We start from the raw sequence: 12,916 nt of genomic DNA, 5'->3' as shown, positions 1-12,916 counted from the left end.
GCTCCCACCCCCACAACCTCACCTGCAGTCAGCCTGGAATCCAGAACCACACCACTGTGCCAGCCTCTCTCTTCACATGTTGCCTCCTGTGAGATTCCTGACACCCCTCCCCCACCCATCACCTTCACTCAATACCAGGTTGAGATGCAAATGAGGAGACTTCACTCAGGCAAGTCTGCTGGACCAGACGGAGTGAGTCCCCTTGTCCTCAAGACCTGTGCCCCCCAGCTGTGTGGAGTCTTTCATAAACTGTTTATGCTGAGTCTGAGTCTGCAGAGGGTCCCGGTGATGTGGAAGACATCATGCCTCGTCCCTGTACCAAAGACGCCTCGTCCCAGTGGCCCCCAGGATTACAGGCCCGTGGCACTGACCTCCCACATCATGAAGACCCTGGAAAGGCTCATCCTGGACCAGCTGCGACCCATAGTAAGACCACATCTGGATCCCCTTCAGTTCGCTTATCAGCCTCGTCTCGGAACAGAGGACGCCATCATCTACCTGCTCAATCGTGTCTACACCCATCTGGACCAGCCGGCGAGCACTGTGAGGGTCATGTTTTTTGACTTTTCCAGTGCTTTCAACACCATCAGGCCGACCCTCCTGGGTGATAAGTTAGCAGCGATGCAGGTGGATGCTTCTCTGGTGTCCTGGATTGTTGATTACCTGACAGGAAGACCACAATATGTACGTCTCCCACAGTGTGTGTCTGACAAGGTGATTAGCAACACAGGGGCACCACAGGGGACTGTCCTCTCCCCCTTCCTCTTCACCCTCTACACCACAGACTTCAGCCACTGCACAGAGACCTGCCATCTTCAGAAGTTTTCTGATGACTCTGCGGTGGTTGGATGCATCAGCAGGGATGATGAGACAGAGTACCGGGCTGTGGTCGACTCCTTTGTCACGTGGTGTGAGCAGAATCATCTGCAGCTCAACGTGGCAAAGACCAAGGAACTGATCGTGGACTTCAGGAAGACCAGGAAACACTTGACCCCTGTTTCAATCCAGGGGGTCAGTGTTGACATTGTGGAGGACTATAAATACCTTGGAGTACACATTGACAATAAACTGGACTGGGCTAAAAACACCACAGCACTTTACAGGAAGGGCCAGAGTCGTCTCTATTTTTTGAGGCGACTGAGGTCCTTCAACATCTGCCAGAAAATGCTGAGGATTTTCTATGAGTCTGTTGTGGCCAGTGCGATCCTCTATGCTGTTGCATGCTGGGGGAGCAGGCTGAGGGTCGCAGATGCCAACAGACTTAATAAACTGATCCGTAAGGCCAGCAGTGTTGTGGGGATGGAGCTGGACTCCCTCAAGGTGGTGTCGGAGAGGCGGATGCTGTCCAAGATAAAGACAATGTTGGATAACACCTCCCACCCACTCCATGACATGTTGGTCAGTCACAGGAGCTCGTTCAGTGAGAGACTGAGATTACCGAAAAGCACCACTGAACGACACAGGAAATCATTCCTACCTGTGGCCATCTCCCTGTACAACGCATCCACTTAACACACTGTTTGCTGCTACAGCTACACATGTTTCTTTTCCAACTATTTATTTATAAGTGACTTATGTATGTATGTATGTATATATATGTATATATTGTACTATTCTTAGTTAGCGTATTGTCTGTCTTGTCTTAATGTTGGTTTAAAATGGAGCACTGTAACAAAAAATAATTTCCCCCAGGGATCAATAAAGTATTCTGATTCTGATTCTGATTCATCATCCATTGGATGTAAAACGTTCAGCTTATTGCACCAGCAGCATCTGCTCTTATATAACTATCATTAGCTTACAGCTTTAAGTGTTTAAGGTATGTGCTAACTAAAAATAAAGACAAGATGATAGTTTATTAAATTTTAATGAAATTTGCAGATTGTTTCGGTGAAGTTTAATAAACTCCTTGCTATCTAAAATATAACAGGACACCGGAGAATATTCTCGAGCATCTCACACTTCTGATAATCAGCTGTCTGCTTGACGTTTATTCAGCTGTGTAAAAACTATAACTTTAATCTCAGCAAAACAGATTTACTCAGGAACAAATAAAATACTAAAATAAGCCAAACAATAACATTTTTAAGTTATCTAAGTGACTTATATATCATGTTTAACCTGAGCAGCGAAAGACAGCGGTGTGTTTGAAAACGATCTGCCGGGAGTCCGGTGTTCTCACGGCTCTAGTGAGCCTTGCCCCGGCTAGCTATCGAGCTAGTGGGTAACAGACGTCTCCGAAAACATCGGAGCGCTTTTGAAAATATGTGGTGTCTTGATAAACTGAGCAGATATTTGAGGTTTACACAGCTACATTCTCGCCTGAAAATATGTTAAACGTTTATTTTGTGACCCAGAAAGAATAATAAGAGTAATATTAAAACTAACTAGCTGCCGCCATTGTTGGAAACTGAGCTAGGCCGCGCTATGAATTCTGGGACACCGCTTCTTCTTCTTCTTCTTCTTCTTCTTCTTCTTCTTCTTCGGGGTTTAACGGCTGGCATCCTTGTATATGCAGTGCTGCCATCTTCTGTTTCAGTCCGTTATTACACTCTTAAATACTTATTCCTGCGTCTTTTGTGATCTTACAAAGCTTCAAACGCCGCCTCGACTATTAAATCAGTCGTCGACGATTTTGATAGTCGACGTAATCGTGACTAGTCGACTAATCGTGGCAGCCCTACTGCAGACAGGCATAATTATACTGAGCCTGAGGTCTACCAGTGACTGACAGCATCCCACTGGGAACCAGTTCTGAGGCCTTCTGCATAGTCTCCGCTCGCACCTTCACTGCATACAAAGCTAGAAGATGCATAAGGAGTAAATACAGAATATTAACCAAAGTTGTGATTAAAACACCTTTTACAAGTGCACAAAAAAACCCAAAAAAGAAATCTTTCTACCTTCTGCAAAGTTCATCGCCCCAGAAAAGACAAGAGCAGCAAATTCTCCGACACTGAAACCTGCAGCAGCGACACACATCTCAATGGCCTGTGTACAGCAGGAAACAAGTCAAAAAAAAATAAAAAAATAAAAATGTAACAGCCTCCCGATTATGACCGATATATCATTTATGTCACTGATACATCCGTAACTGAAATTAACTCAGAACAATTTGTTTATTTTTTTAAATGGTCATTCAGAATCAGAAGATTATTTACGGTGATGTTTTTGGTGGGAGTGAAACAACAATCTACTGATAAAAACAATAAAAACAAGATGTGATAATAAGAAATAACCACTGTTGGAAGCCTTATTTACTCTACCGCCTTAATCAGGTGCAGTAATTAAAGTTGAAATGAGAAACTTTGCATTTGAAAGATGCTCTTCTACTGGGCACTCAAAATGCTTTCTTACAACAAGCATCATTCATCCACACCTTCATACATAATGTGCGCACATTTTAAATATAAATTAATATTACTGTAGCAGTATTTAAAAAAAAAAAAAAAAGATAAAATGGCCACATTTAAGAAGGCAGGACCTGCAGTTATTGTCCTTTTTCCAGACATTTATCTGGCACTTACTTTGGGGTTTTCTTGGTTGAGTCTCTCCACAGCAGCCAGGGAGGTGACAAACACCGCCGGCTGACAGTGAACCGTTTTCTGCAGCTCGTCCTCGGGGCCCTCCAGACACAGAGACAGCAGGTCGTAACCCAGGATCTTCTGGGCTACGGTGAACATTTCTTTAACGTTGGGGTATTTTAAAAGTCCTCTGCCCATGCCCACAAACTGGCTGCCCTGACCGGGGAAGAGGAGCACGGAGCAGCCGCTGGGGTCTTTTTTGGGTCTCCGCTGAGGCGCCGTGGCTGGCTCGCTGTTCGGGGGAGAAGCGGGAACTTCAGCCGGAGAAGGGTAATCTCCAGCCGTGGAACCGGGCTTGTTGGTGGACAGCGTCCTGCTCAGAGAGACCAGCGACCTGACCTTCCCTCTGGAAGATGCTGCCATCCTGACTGCCACTGATGCCAACATGAGCTGTTCCTCATCCAACGACGTGTCTGCGGATGAAATAAGACGCACAGCCCGCCCGGACAAACTGTAATCACCGAAAGAGTCAACTTTGCTTGAACTCAACTCTGACATCTGCTCGGCATGACACCTCACAGGGAGACGAAAAGAATATTCAGAATACAATTGACAAATGCAAAAAAAACCTCTAAACCATTGACTACAGAGAGATTTAACGTTGTTCGGCAGGATAATGTTGACCAAGGTTGAATCTTTGTCCAGTTTAATCTATCCAGCTTATTCCCTAGCCATCCCACCAAGAATTATAAAAGACATAAATAAGGCGAATTTTAATTTCATATGGAAAAATAAACATCATTATATTAGTAACAGGGACTTGATAAAAGATTATGAAGAGGGGGGTTTAAAAGCAATCGATTTTGAAATAATGAATGGCATTTTAAAGATTAATTGGCTACGATCTTTCTTGAAAAATGATAATGAGATGTGGTTCTTGATGCCATCTCTTATTTTCAACAAAGTTGGGGGGATCCTTTTAGTATGTGATTTTGACATTTCTAAACTACCCATAAAACTTTCCAAATTTCATCAACAAGTTTTGTTAAATTGTAAATTAATGTTTAAACATAACTTTAGTCCCCACAATGTTCCATTGTGGAATAATAGGGTGATATTGAATCGGGGGAAATCTATGTTTGTGGACGAATGGATGACAAAACAAATTTGGTCTGTGACACATATAATGGATGAAAATGGAGATATACTTGAATTAAACAGGCTTAATGAGAAATATGACATGAGTTGCTCGTTCGAGCTCTATAAAAAGGTTTCACAGAATATCCCAACAGTCCTTGTAAATACAATAAAGAACAATTTTTCAAATATACAGACTACAAATTTACATAAAGTTAAACTAGATGGTCTTGACTTGGTTAATGGAAAATGCAATAATCCATTTTTGAGGAGGTATTTGGTTAACACCTTATATCCAGGTAGGACAAAATTCTCCCTGTTCCATAAATCTCTTAAGCTAATAAATAAGCCCCAAGCAATCAAATTGCATAGATTTTTAGAAGAGTTTGATTTTTCTTAGCCCCTTATTTAAGTTATGTGTCTTGTTTATGGAACCTCACTTTTAGAGATTTTATGATCCCCCTTGTCTTCTTTATTTCTGTTCCTTGTTTTTCATTCTTTTTTTTTATTGTTATTTATTTTTGTATTGGTTATTCATCTTTTTATATTATTATTATGTAGATGTGTGAATATGGATGTGTATGTATGCATGTGTATATGCATATATATGTATATATATGTATATATATGTATGTGTGTGTGTGTGTGTGTGTGTGTGTGTGTGTGTGTGTATGTATGTTTACTTTCAGTTATTGTCGATTTCATTGTGGTGTACAGGAGATGTGATTCTGTTCTGATTGATTTAATATGTCGCTTGTCTCTTTGAGATTGTCATTGTTATTGTTCTAAATAAAGTTCATTTAAAAAACAAAACAAAACAAAAAACCTCACAGGGAGACGCCATGTTGTTTATACGGAGTTTATTCTCGTCTTCTTCCGGTTGACGTTCAGGCTCTCTCACGGTGCAGCGCCACCTCAGGTCAAATTATGTCATGCTCTAATGTATCGTGTTTTTCTTTTCTGTGCTTTAATTTGTCTACAAAGTGAAAATAACCATAAGAGCTTTTAAGTATACACAGACATGCGCTTCTTAAATTTAGCTTAATTGGCTCCACAGGTAGGAAGTAAAAAAGTAAAAAAAAACTTCCTTGCTGTACTTAATTTTTACTCCCTACATTTTTAAACAAATATCTGTAGTTTCCACTCCGTATTTTTGACAGAGAGGAGGGCTGGGTAGCCGTAGTTTTTGTTGACCGCTGCGCTGCACAACATGTTTCGCTTTGTTACATTAGAGCCTGTGATGTTTTAAGAGTCTGAATCAGGAGCTGATGACATTACTCTGTAAACTCTCAAAGCACTTTAATAAACAAGCAAACAATTCCACCTCTTGCATTATTGCGTAAAGTTGACAGCGTGTCAGGCAAATAGGCAGGCTCCATCCCTGGCCTCTAGCGACTGTGGAAGTCGCTACAGTAATGTTTGCATCAGTCTATCAGATGAATCCCCTCCAAGTCCAATATTTACATCAGTTACAGTGATAATGCTTGGTGTCTACTTTCAGCCACCGCAGTAGAATGCCAGGAATGAATCTCATTGAAATTGTAGTTGCATTTGCTATTTAATTTAATTGTCATGGATGATACACAGACAACCCAACAGCAAACAGAGGAAAACAATGGGCCACGTGGGACACAGGGGCAAGGCAAAGTAACAGAAACCTAAAGCCTAAGAATATAACACAAGAAGAAAACAATAAAGAGAACCAAAAACATACATAAGAATAATCAATGAATATAAATGAACAAACACAAAACACTGGGTCACAGACTCAGTACCATGACAGTTAAATGTACATAATAAATACTTTAAATCAGATGACAATGTAGCTGACACTGTGTTTATTAGTGTGTGGTCAACCACAAATCTTCATACTGTCATCCATAGATGAGGTCTTTATACAAATGATGAAAGATAATGAAAGAAACTGTTTAATTGATATGAAATGATTGAATTATATGAAATATTATGGCTTTGTCTGCCAGAGTGTTTTTCTGTAAACTACTTTGAACTACTGGCAGTCAGTGAAGTCACTGAAAGGCAAGATTCTATGTTGTGTTGCCGTAGTTTCCAGAGTTTACTTATAAAGCTCACTTACAGAATTCAGTTAGAAAAGTCAAGCATTTGAAAGGTGCACATTTGAAGAAGTATTAACTCAATATTAACTCATTACGGTTTACATTTTCGATTTTAAAGGGTCTCCGAAATTACAATGAAAAAGGAAACAAGAAAAATTACCACTCCGGCCGATAAGAAAGATTCAGGAGATCAAGGTAAGTAAAATAATAAAATAAGAACCTGGTAAAATCCAAATCCTAGAAATGTTGACACTGTGTGAATCATTTTTGAAGCAATTGAATCATATGTTTGATTGAAAATAGCTTTAATACAAGATGTCTAATCAAAGGAAGGTTACCGGTCTTTTGGTAAAATAATGTAATAAGTTTATTCTTGGACTCAACAGTAAAAACAGACCAACAAGTGTCATCAAGATCTAAGACTTAGTAAACCTAGTATCAATTCGCACTGGTCAGTTTTTTTAATCCCAAGAATAAACTTGTGATCATTTAAGCAAAAGCAATTTCAAATTCTTTGCCATCAAACTGCTTCCAGTCCTGATGTCGGGGACTCTTTTTCACCACTGTGTTGTTGTCGTCGTTTATAGATTGTAAGAGCAGGACTGCTAAAAGAAAGGCCAGTCCTGAAAAGAAGACCCCAATAAAAAGGAGGAGGGTCGCTGAGCAGGCTGGTCCTTCCACCAGCTCAGATGTGGTCAAAGGAGTGAAGCGCAAGGTTGTGCAAGATGAAGAGGGCACAACAAAGAAAGCAAAGAAGGCTAAACTTCTCGACCATACGAGCGGTGACAAGGAGCAAGCATCCTCCTCGTTGGACTCTGGTAAAGGTAGGCTAATTAGTTGAATAAGGGGGTAGATTAAGTGTGGTTGCTAGGTTTAAGATATTGGTGTTTAGTGTTTGTGTCTATCATCCAGTGAGCTGATGTGCTTTTGGTGTTTTCCACATCTCCAGACTTGAACAACAAACAGGAGTGCACAAAAAATGGCAAAAGAAAGGCCACGGGAGACAACAGAGAGTCACCCAAGAAAAAAAAAAGGAATGTGGACCAGGACAAAAAATCAGTAGCAGACCAAAAACGTAAGTAGCAAGCAGCTTGGGTTTTATATTCAGGGGAAGGGCAGAAGGAACATTTAGGCTACAGAGGAGAGTAATTTGTGTCACAGCTGTAATAAAACAAGATTTGCTGTTTTGTCTGTTCAGGTGAATTCCAAGCCAGATATGTGGAGGAGCACCAGCTCGGAGAAGGAGGCTGCGGAGCAGTGTTTTCTGGCTACCGGATAGAAGATCGTTTTCCAGTAAGTGTTCAGATGATGGTAGTAAGACAGGCAGTAACGCAGATAATGGATAATATCGTAAACTGAGACGTCTGCTGTGTTTCCACCTTTCATTATGTCATACTGAGGAAATGCTCACCAATGCTCTGTGTCTTCTAGGTTGCCATCAAACACATTCCCAAAAATAAAGTCTACTGCAAAGTGGCGGTAAGCGTCCAACACTTGAATTAGTTTTACATTACTGGATTGAATGCGGCGTTCCTCATCATCCACTTTGTTGTAATATTTCAGGATGAAAATGGGAAGATGCTCTCGGTGGAAGTGGCCATTATGCTTAAACTTGCAGGTGAAGCAGAAGGGTCAGTGGGAATATCAGCACCTGTGTCCTTGCTGGAGTGGTTCGACTTTGGCAAAGAGCTGATCCTGGTGCTGGAGAGACCTGTCCCTGCTGTGGACCTGCAAAAATACAAAGCAGAAAATGGAAGAGCTTTACCAGAGGACAAGGCCAAGGTAGGTTGACTGGGAGAGCCTTAGACTGTACAGCATTCAATCAAGGCAGAAAAGCATTAACTCATTATTGTGTTTTTCATCTTTTCCAGGTCATTCTGAAGCAACTAGTTGATGCTGTAAAGGAACTTGAGGAGAAACACATCTTTCATCGGGACATCAAGGGACAAAACATTCTGATTGAGACCGGCTCAGATGTGCCTCGAGTTCGCATCATTGACTTTGGACTGAGCTGCTTTGTTAAACAGCGATCTCTGTATCGCATCTTCTATGGTAACATATTCTGCTCCTGCTTTTCACAGATGTAACAATTTGTGTCTTTTGTTTTAGAAGAAATTGCAATTGTGTCTGTTTGTTAGGCACTCCTCTTCACATCCCTCCCGAGTGGTACATTAGGAGCTGCTACAGGTGTGGACCCACCACGGTGTGGCAAATGGGAGTGGTGTTGTATGAAGCGCTTCATGCACGATACTTTAGTACCGCGAGGTTCCTCACAAAGCAACTGAGCATCAAAAAGCGTCTGTCCACAGGTAAGAAAACTTCACACTTCCACATTCACTGATGCCTTGGATCACTAGAACTATCATCTTCATCTTTTTGATCTTTTCTTTCTTTCAAGAATGCCGGAATTTCTTGGACGCATGTTTAGCTATAGTCCCGGAGAAGCGCCCAACACTGGAGGAGCTCCAGCTTCACCCCTGGCTAAGATAACACACACAAACACACAATTCACACCTTATCATGTAAGTGTGATACATTGTAGTAACTTCCTTTCTTTTTTCTGTTGGACAGGAATAGATAGAGTGGGTCAATCTTAAAAAATAAATAAATAAAAATTTAGCTTTTTCGGAGTTCCTGTAACCCCCCCAGCCATCCCAGGAAAGGGGATCTCTCTTTGAATGGGCTTTCCCGAGGTTTCTTCCCATCAATCTGGCCCCCTGGGGAGTTTTTCCTCGTCTTCATAGAGAGCTTGGGCTGGGTCAGGAGCTCCATCAAAACTGTCTTTATTTGATGACATTAAAGTCATCAAATAAAGATGTGTTTTACTTAAAGTAAAATTTGATCAAAATAAAACTTGTTTAATTCATCTTTGCTGAAGATTCTCCTTCATTACTATTTTGTTTTGTTTTTTTTTACCCATGGTGCATTTTGACAAATAAGAAAACTGAATCAGGTTAAAGTGTGCACAAAGACAGTCACACTGCAAATGATCTGAAGACTTGCATCTGTTGCTCTAACCCCCAACTAGTTTAGACAGATTTCCTGGTTCTACCAGAGGTTTTTTCCTTCAAGAAGGGAGTTTTTCCTTCCCACTGTTGCTGAGTGTTTGCTCATAGTGGGTTGTAAAAGCATAAAAGTTAATAAGAGGCATTCATAGCAGAGTTATCACAGAGGGAACTATATAGCTTAAATGTACAATTTCTACAGGACGAATTATAACTTCATTATGTATAAAAGCTCCTGTGGATAATTACTCCTATTTGTAACTTTACACAAGAGAAAGTTTGCTGTCACACTATTTATAACAGGTTGGGTTTTGTCCTCTGAGTTGAGCCTTTGGTTGCAGTTTATTGAAGAATTTCCTCTAAAGTAGCTGTTGATAAAGATTTAAGGTCCTGTTTATATACAGAAATATGCTTTAGTTCATGTTTTTTTACATGTCTGCCTCAGTGGATCAGTAGAAGATCTGGCACAGGAAACTAGATGATGAAAAAAGGTTACGAATACACATATATATCTATATAGATACAGATATACTCATGGTGGGTTCACGCCCTCGGCCCACGCCCCTCTGAGGAGGAAACACCTGGGCCTCATCAGTGCAGCCAGCATTTAAGCCAGGGAGTGGCTTCTACTCATCGCTGGATCGTTGTGTGTGACTCGCGTCAGTGCAGCCCGGCTCTCAGCAAGTTCTCATTTGCTTCCCTGTGCAAAACCTCTAACGTGTGTTTCCTTCTGTACATAGATCCCCTGGACCCGACTCTGCATTCCCCGAGCGGATTCCCTTTTTGTGTGAGTGTTTGGAGAGAGAGTCAGAAGAGGAGCAAGTGTCTTTTCCCTACCTGGATTTCCCCGGAGCCTTTTCCCTGTCACCGCTTTGTATATAGCACTATCCCCTGCACTGTTTGTATATACACCTGGTGGAACTGTAATAAATACTGACTGTGCCTCTGAGTCCTGCATGTGAGTCCTCAAGCGAACCGTGACACCCACACAGATGAGAGCTTAGCAGTGAAGCTCTCTCTTAAAATTTGAGTTATAAAGTCAGAAGTTATCACTGACAGAGATCCATGTTCTTTTAACATAAGAAAGAATATTTGCTGAAATTGACATTAATCCAAGCCCTTAAAACGCCATTTTGGATTAAGCATTTCCTTTTAGAAAAGTCTTCAATGAGCAGGAAGCTCCAGTACTGAAAAAAGAAGCCAACATCAACTGCTAAACGTGCTAAAAGTAAGTAAGTCCCTGTAGACTCCTATGATCAAAACACATACAGTATAAAAGTTATAGGTTACAGATCTGAAAAGTAAAACAAATGTCAAAGTGCAAAAAGACTTATGGTCCCATAGAAGTCTATTCCATTTGCCTGGAATTAGGTGAACACCTTTGTGACAAATTTAATGGCTCAGTCATTTGTTTCATGTCATATTTAATAAAAGACTGACATGGTGGCATGTTGAATTGTCCATTTTGCACATATTTGGTCATTCTAAGCGTCAGAAGGGGAAAGATCATTCTGGGAATGCCTACTGGCGAAGGATGTGTGACTGACAAGTCCAGTGTGTGAAGTTTAACTACAGTCTAAGGAGCGTGGAAAGAAAAGCATCTGGACTTCTTTAAGTTTCTTGAAGATGTTTCACCTCTCATCTGAGAAGCTTCTTCAGTTCAGAATTTCTTCAGAGAACTGAAGAAGCTTCTTGAATGAGAGGTGAAACGCTCTTCAAGAAGCTTAAAGAAGTCCAGATGCTTTTCTTTCCAAGCTCCTTAGACTACGATGACCTGAACGACTGAGAACCTTAACAGACAGTTCTTCCCTTCATTCATCATGCCTGATTTCAAAACACCAAGATGGCAGTCGTGAAAACACTCATCTTGAGTCTTCATGGGACTACGGTGAGATCAGTTATGCCTCTTATGATGCTGTCCCAGACTTCAAAGCAGTATAAAACATGTTTGCATCCTGTAACAACTCCCACTTCCCTCATTACCTTCTGTGTATTTATAGTTTTGTATGACTTCTTATGTTCCTGTTAATAAAGACCTGCCTTTGAGTTCATTCCCGTGTGTCTAGAGCCGTGCATTTGGGTCCTCTCTTGCCTTCACACAGCCGCCGCACGACAGAACGACGCAACCACGAAATGGACCCAGCAGGCTCCGCCCTTGAGGGAGATATTCTCCGTGTACAGAGTCTGGTGCAACGAATAACCCGCGCCTCGGACTCACGGACAATTTCCGTCGGACTTAACGCCATAAAGGCAATAATCGAGGGAAACCCTTGTACTGCCCGGAGGGTCAACTCAGAGACCGTTTCTCCTACATTTGGACTCATATTTGAGAAAGATTATCCTTCGCTAGTGTTTCCTAGGTCTGAAAACTTGAAGTCAGCATTTCCTGAGTTAGAGACACCTGCTTCTGTGCCCTTTACCTGTGTGTCTGCTGAGAATGATTGTTTTGCAGTTAAGCTCACCACTGGGGCTTTAAAACCTGCCTCCTTAGATGTTAAAGCAGTAAAATCCAAGACTGTAAATGTTCCTGTGATAGCTCGACCCCAGCTCGTTACTTCTGAGCCATCACCCCAGGGGAAAGTCCATTCTGACGTATTTACTGATTCGAATGTTCTTGAGTCAGGGGGCTCTACACCCACCACTGTTTTCCCTAGGTTTACTGCTTCCAGCGAGCCGGAGGTAAAAGACTTTGTTTCATCTGCCTCTCCGGTGCACAGACCTATGTTTACATCGGCTATTAACCCCTCCTCTGTCAGTATAAGCATGGTTAGCTCCGAAGAAAGAAGCTCTAAGACTGTTGGTGCATCAGCTGATCACATTTCTCTAGAGTCTGTAAACACTGAAGGTGGTGCATTAGTGCCTGTAAGCTACAGCTTTAGCACACTTAACGCTATGAAGTCAGAGCGCTGTTCCTCATCCGCTCACTCAGGGCAGGGAATTGATCTCTTGCAGACTGTTCTTTCTAGGCCCGCCTCCCAGGCCCCTTGCGTTCTAGGGATAGCTGCGGCCCAGCACTCCCCTGCACCTATCTCAGTTCCCCAGGTGAGGGGGGCTGGCGCCCAGCTGGTCCCTGTTCCGGTTTCCGGGTCGACTGAGGCTCTGCTGGTCCCTGCACCCGTATCAGCTCCTCGGGTGGGGACAGCAGCCGCCCAGTCCCTGCCGAAATCTGTGCCAA

The 12,916-nt window shown here is 42.0% G+C and overlaps 2 protein-coding genes across 2 annotated transcripts; one reads left to right on the top strand and one right to left on the bottom strand.

The window, feature by feature from the left end:
• Positions 1–2,680: 2,680 nt before the first annotated feature.
• Positions 2,681–4,106, bottom strand: LOC146649881 (malonyl-CoA-acyl carrier protein transacylase, mitochondrial-like). The gene is made up of 3 exons (XM_085386121.1): positions 3,528–4,106; positions 2,904–2,991; positions 2,681–2,802 (listed from the first exon to the last, which is right to left on the bottom strand). Exons 1-3 carry the CDS (start codon positions 4,080–4,082, stop codon positions 2,681–2,683), a joined length of 765 nt encoding a protein of 254 aa, XP_085242247.1. The 5' UTR covers positions 4,083–4,106.
• Positions 4,107–6,297: 2,191 nt separating this feature from the next.
• LOC146649880 (serine/threonine-protein kinase pim-2-like) lies at positions 6,298–11,769 on the top strand. The gene is made up of 9 exons (XM_085387903.1): positions 6,298–6,931; positions 7,324–7,560; positions 7,686–7,811; positions 7,935–8,029; positions 8,168–8,215; positions 8,300–8,518; positions 8,608–8,788; positions 8,875–9,045; positions 9,135–11,769. Exons 1-9 carry the CDS (start codon positions 6,871–6,873, stop codon positions 9,224–9,226), a joined length of 1,230 nt encoding a protein of 409 aa, XP_085244029.1. The 5' UTR covers positions 6,298–6,870; the 3' UTR covers positions 9,227–11,769.
• Positions 11,770–12,916: the final 1,147 nt, after the last annotated feature.

Source organism: Rhamphochromis longiceps, linkage group LG17, assembly GCF_057381845.1.
Source record: "Rhamphochromis longiceps isolate RC_006_pf linkage group LG17, R_longiceps_female_GT1.1, whole genome shotgun sequence".
Classification (NCBI taxonomy): domain Eukaryota; kingdom Metazoa; phylum Chordata; class Actinopteri; order Cichliformes; family Cichlidae; genus Rhamphochromis; species Rhamphochromis longiceps.
The sequence above is the reverse complement of the archived record's forward strand: the minus strand, read 5'-3'. Positions and strand labels throughout refer to the sequence as shown.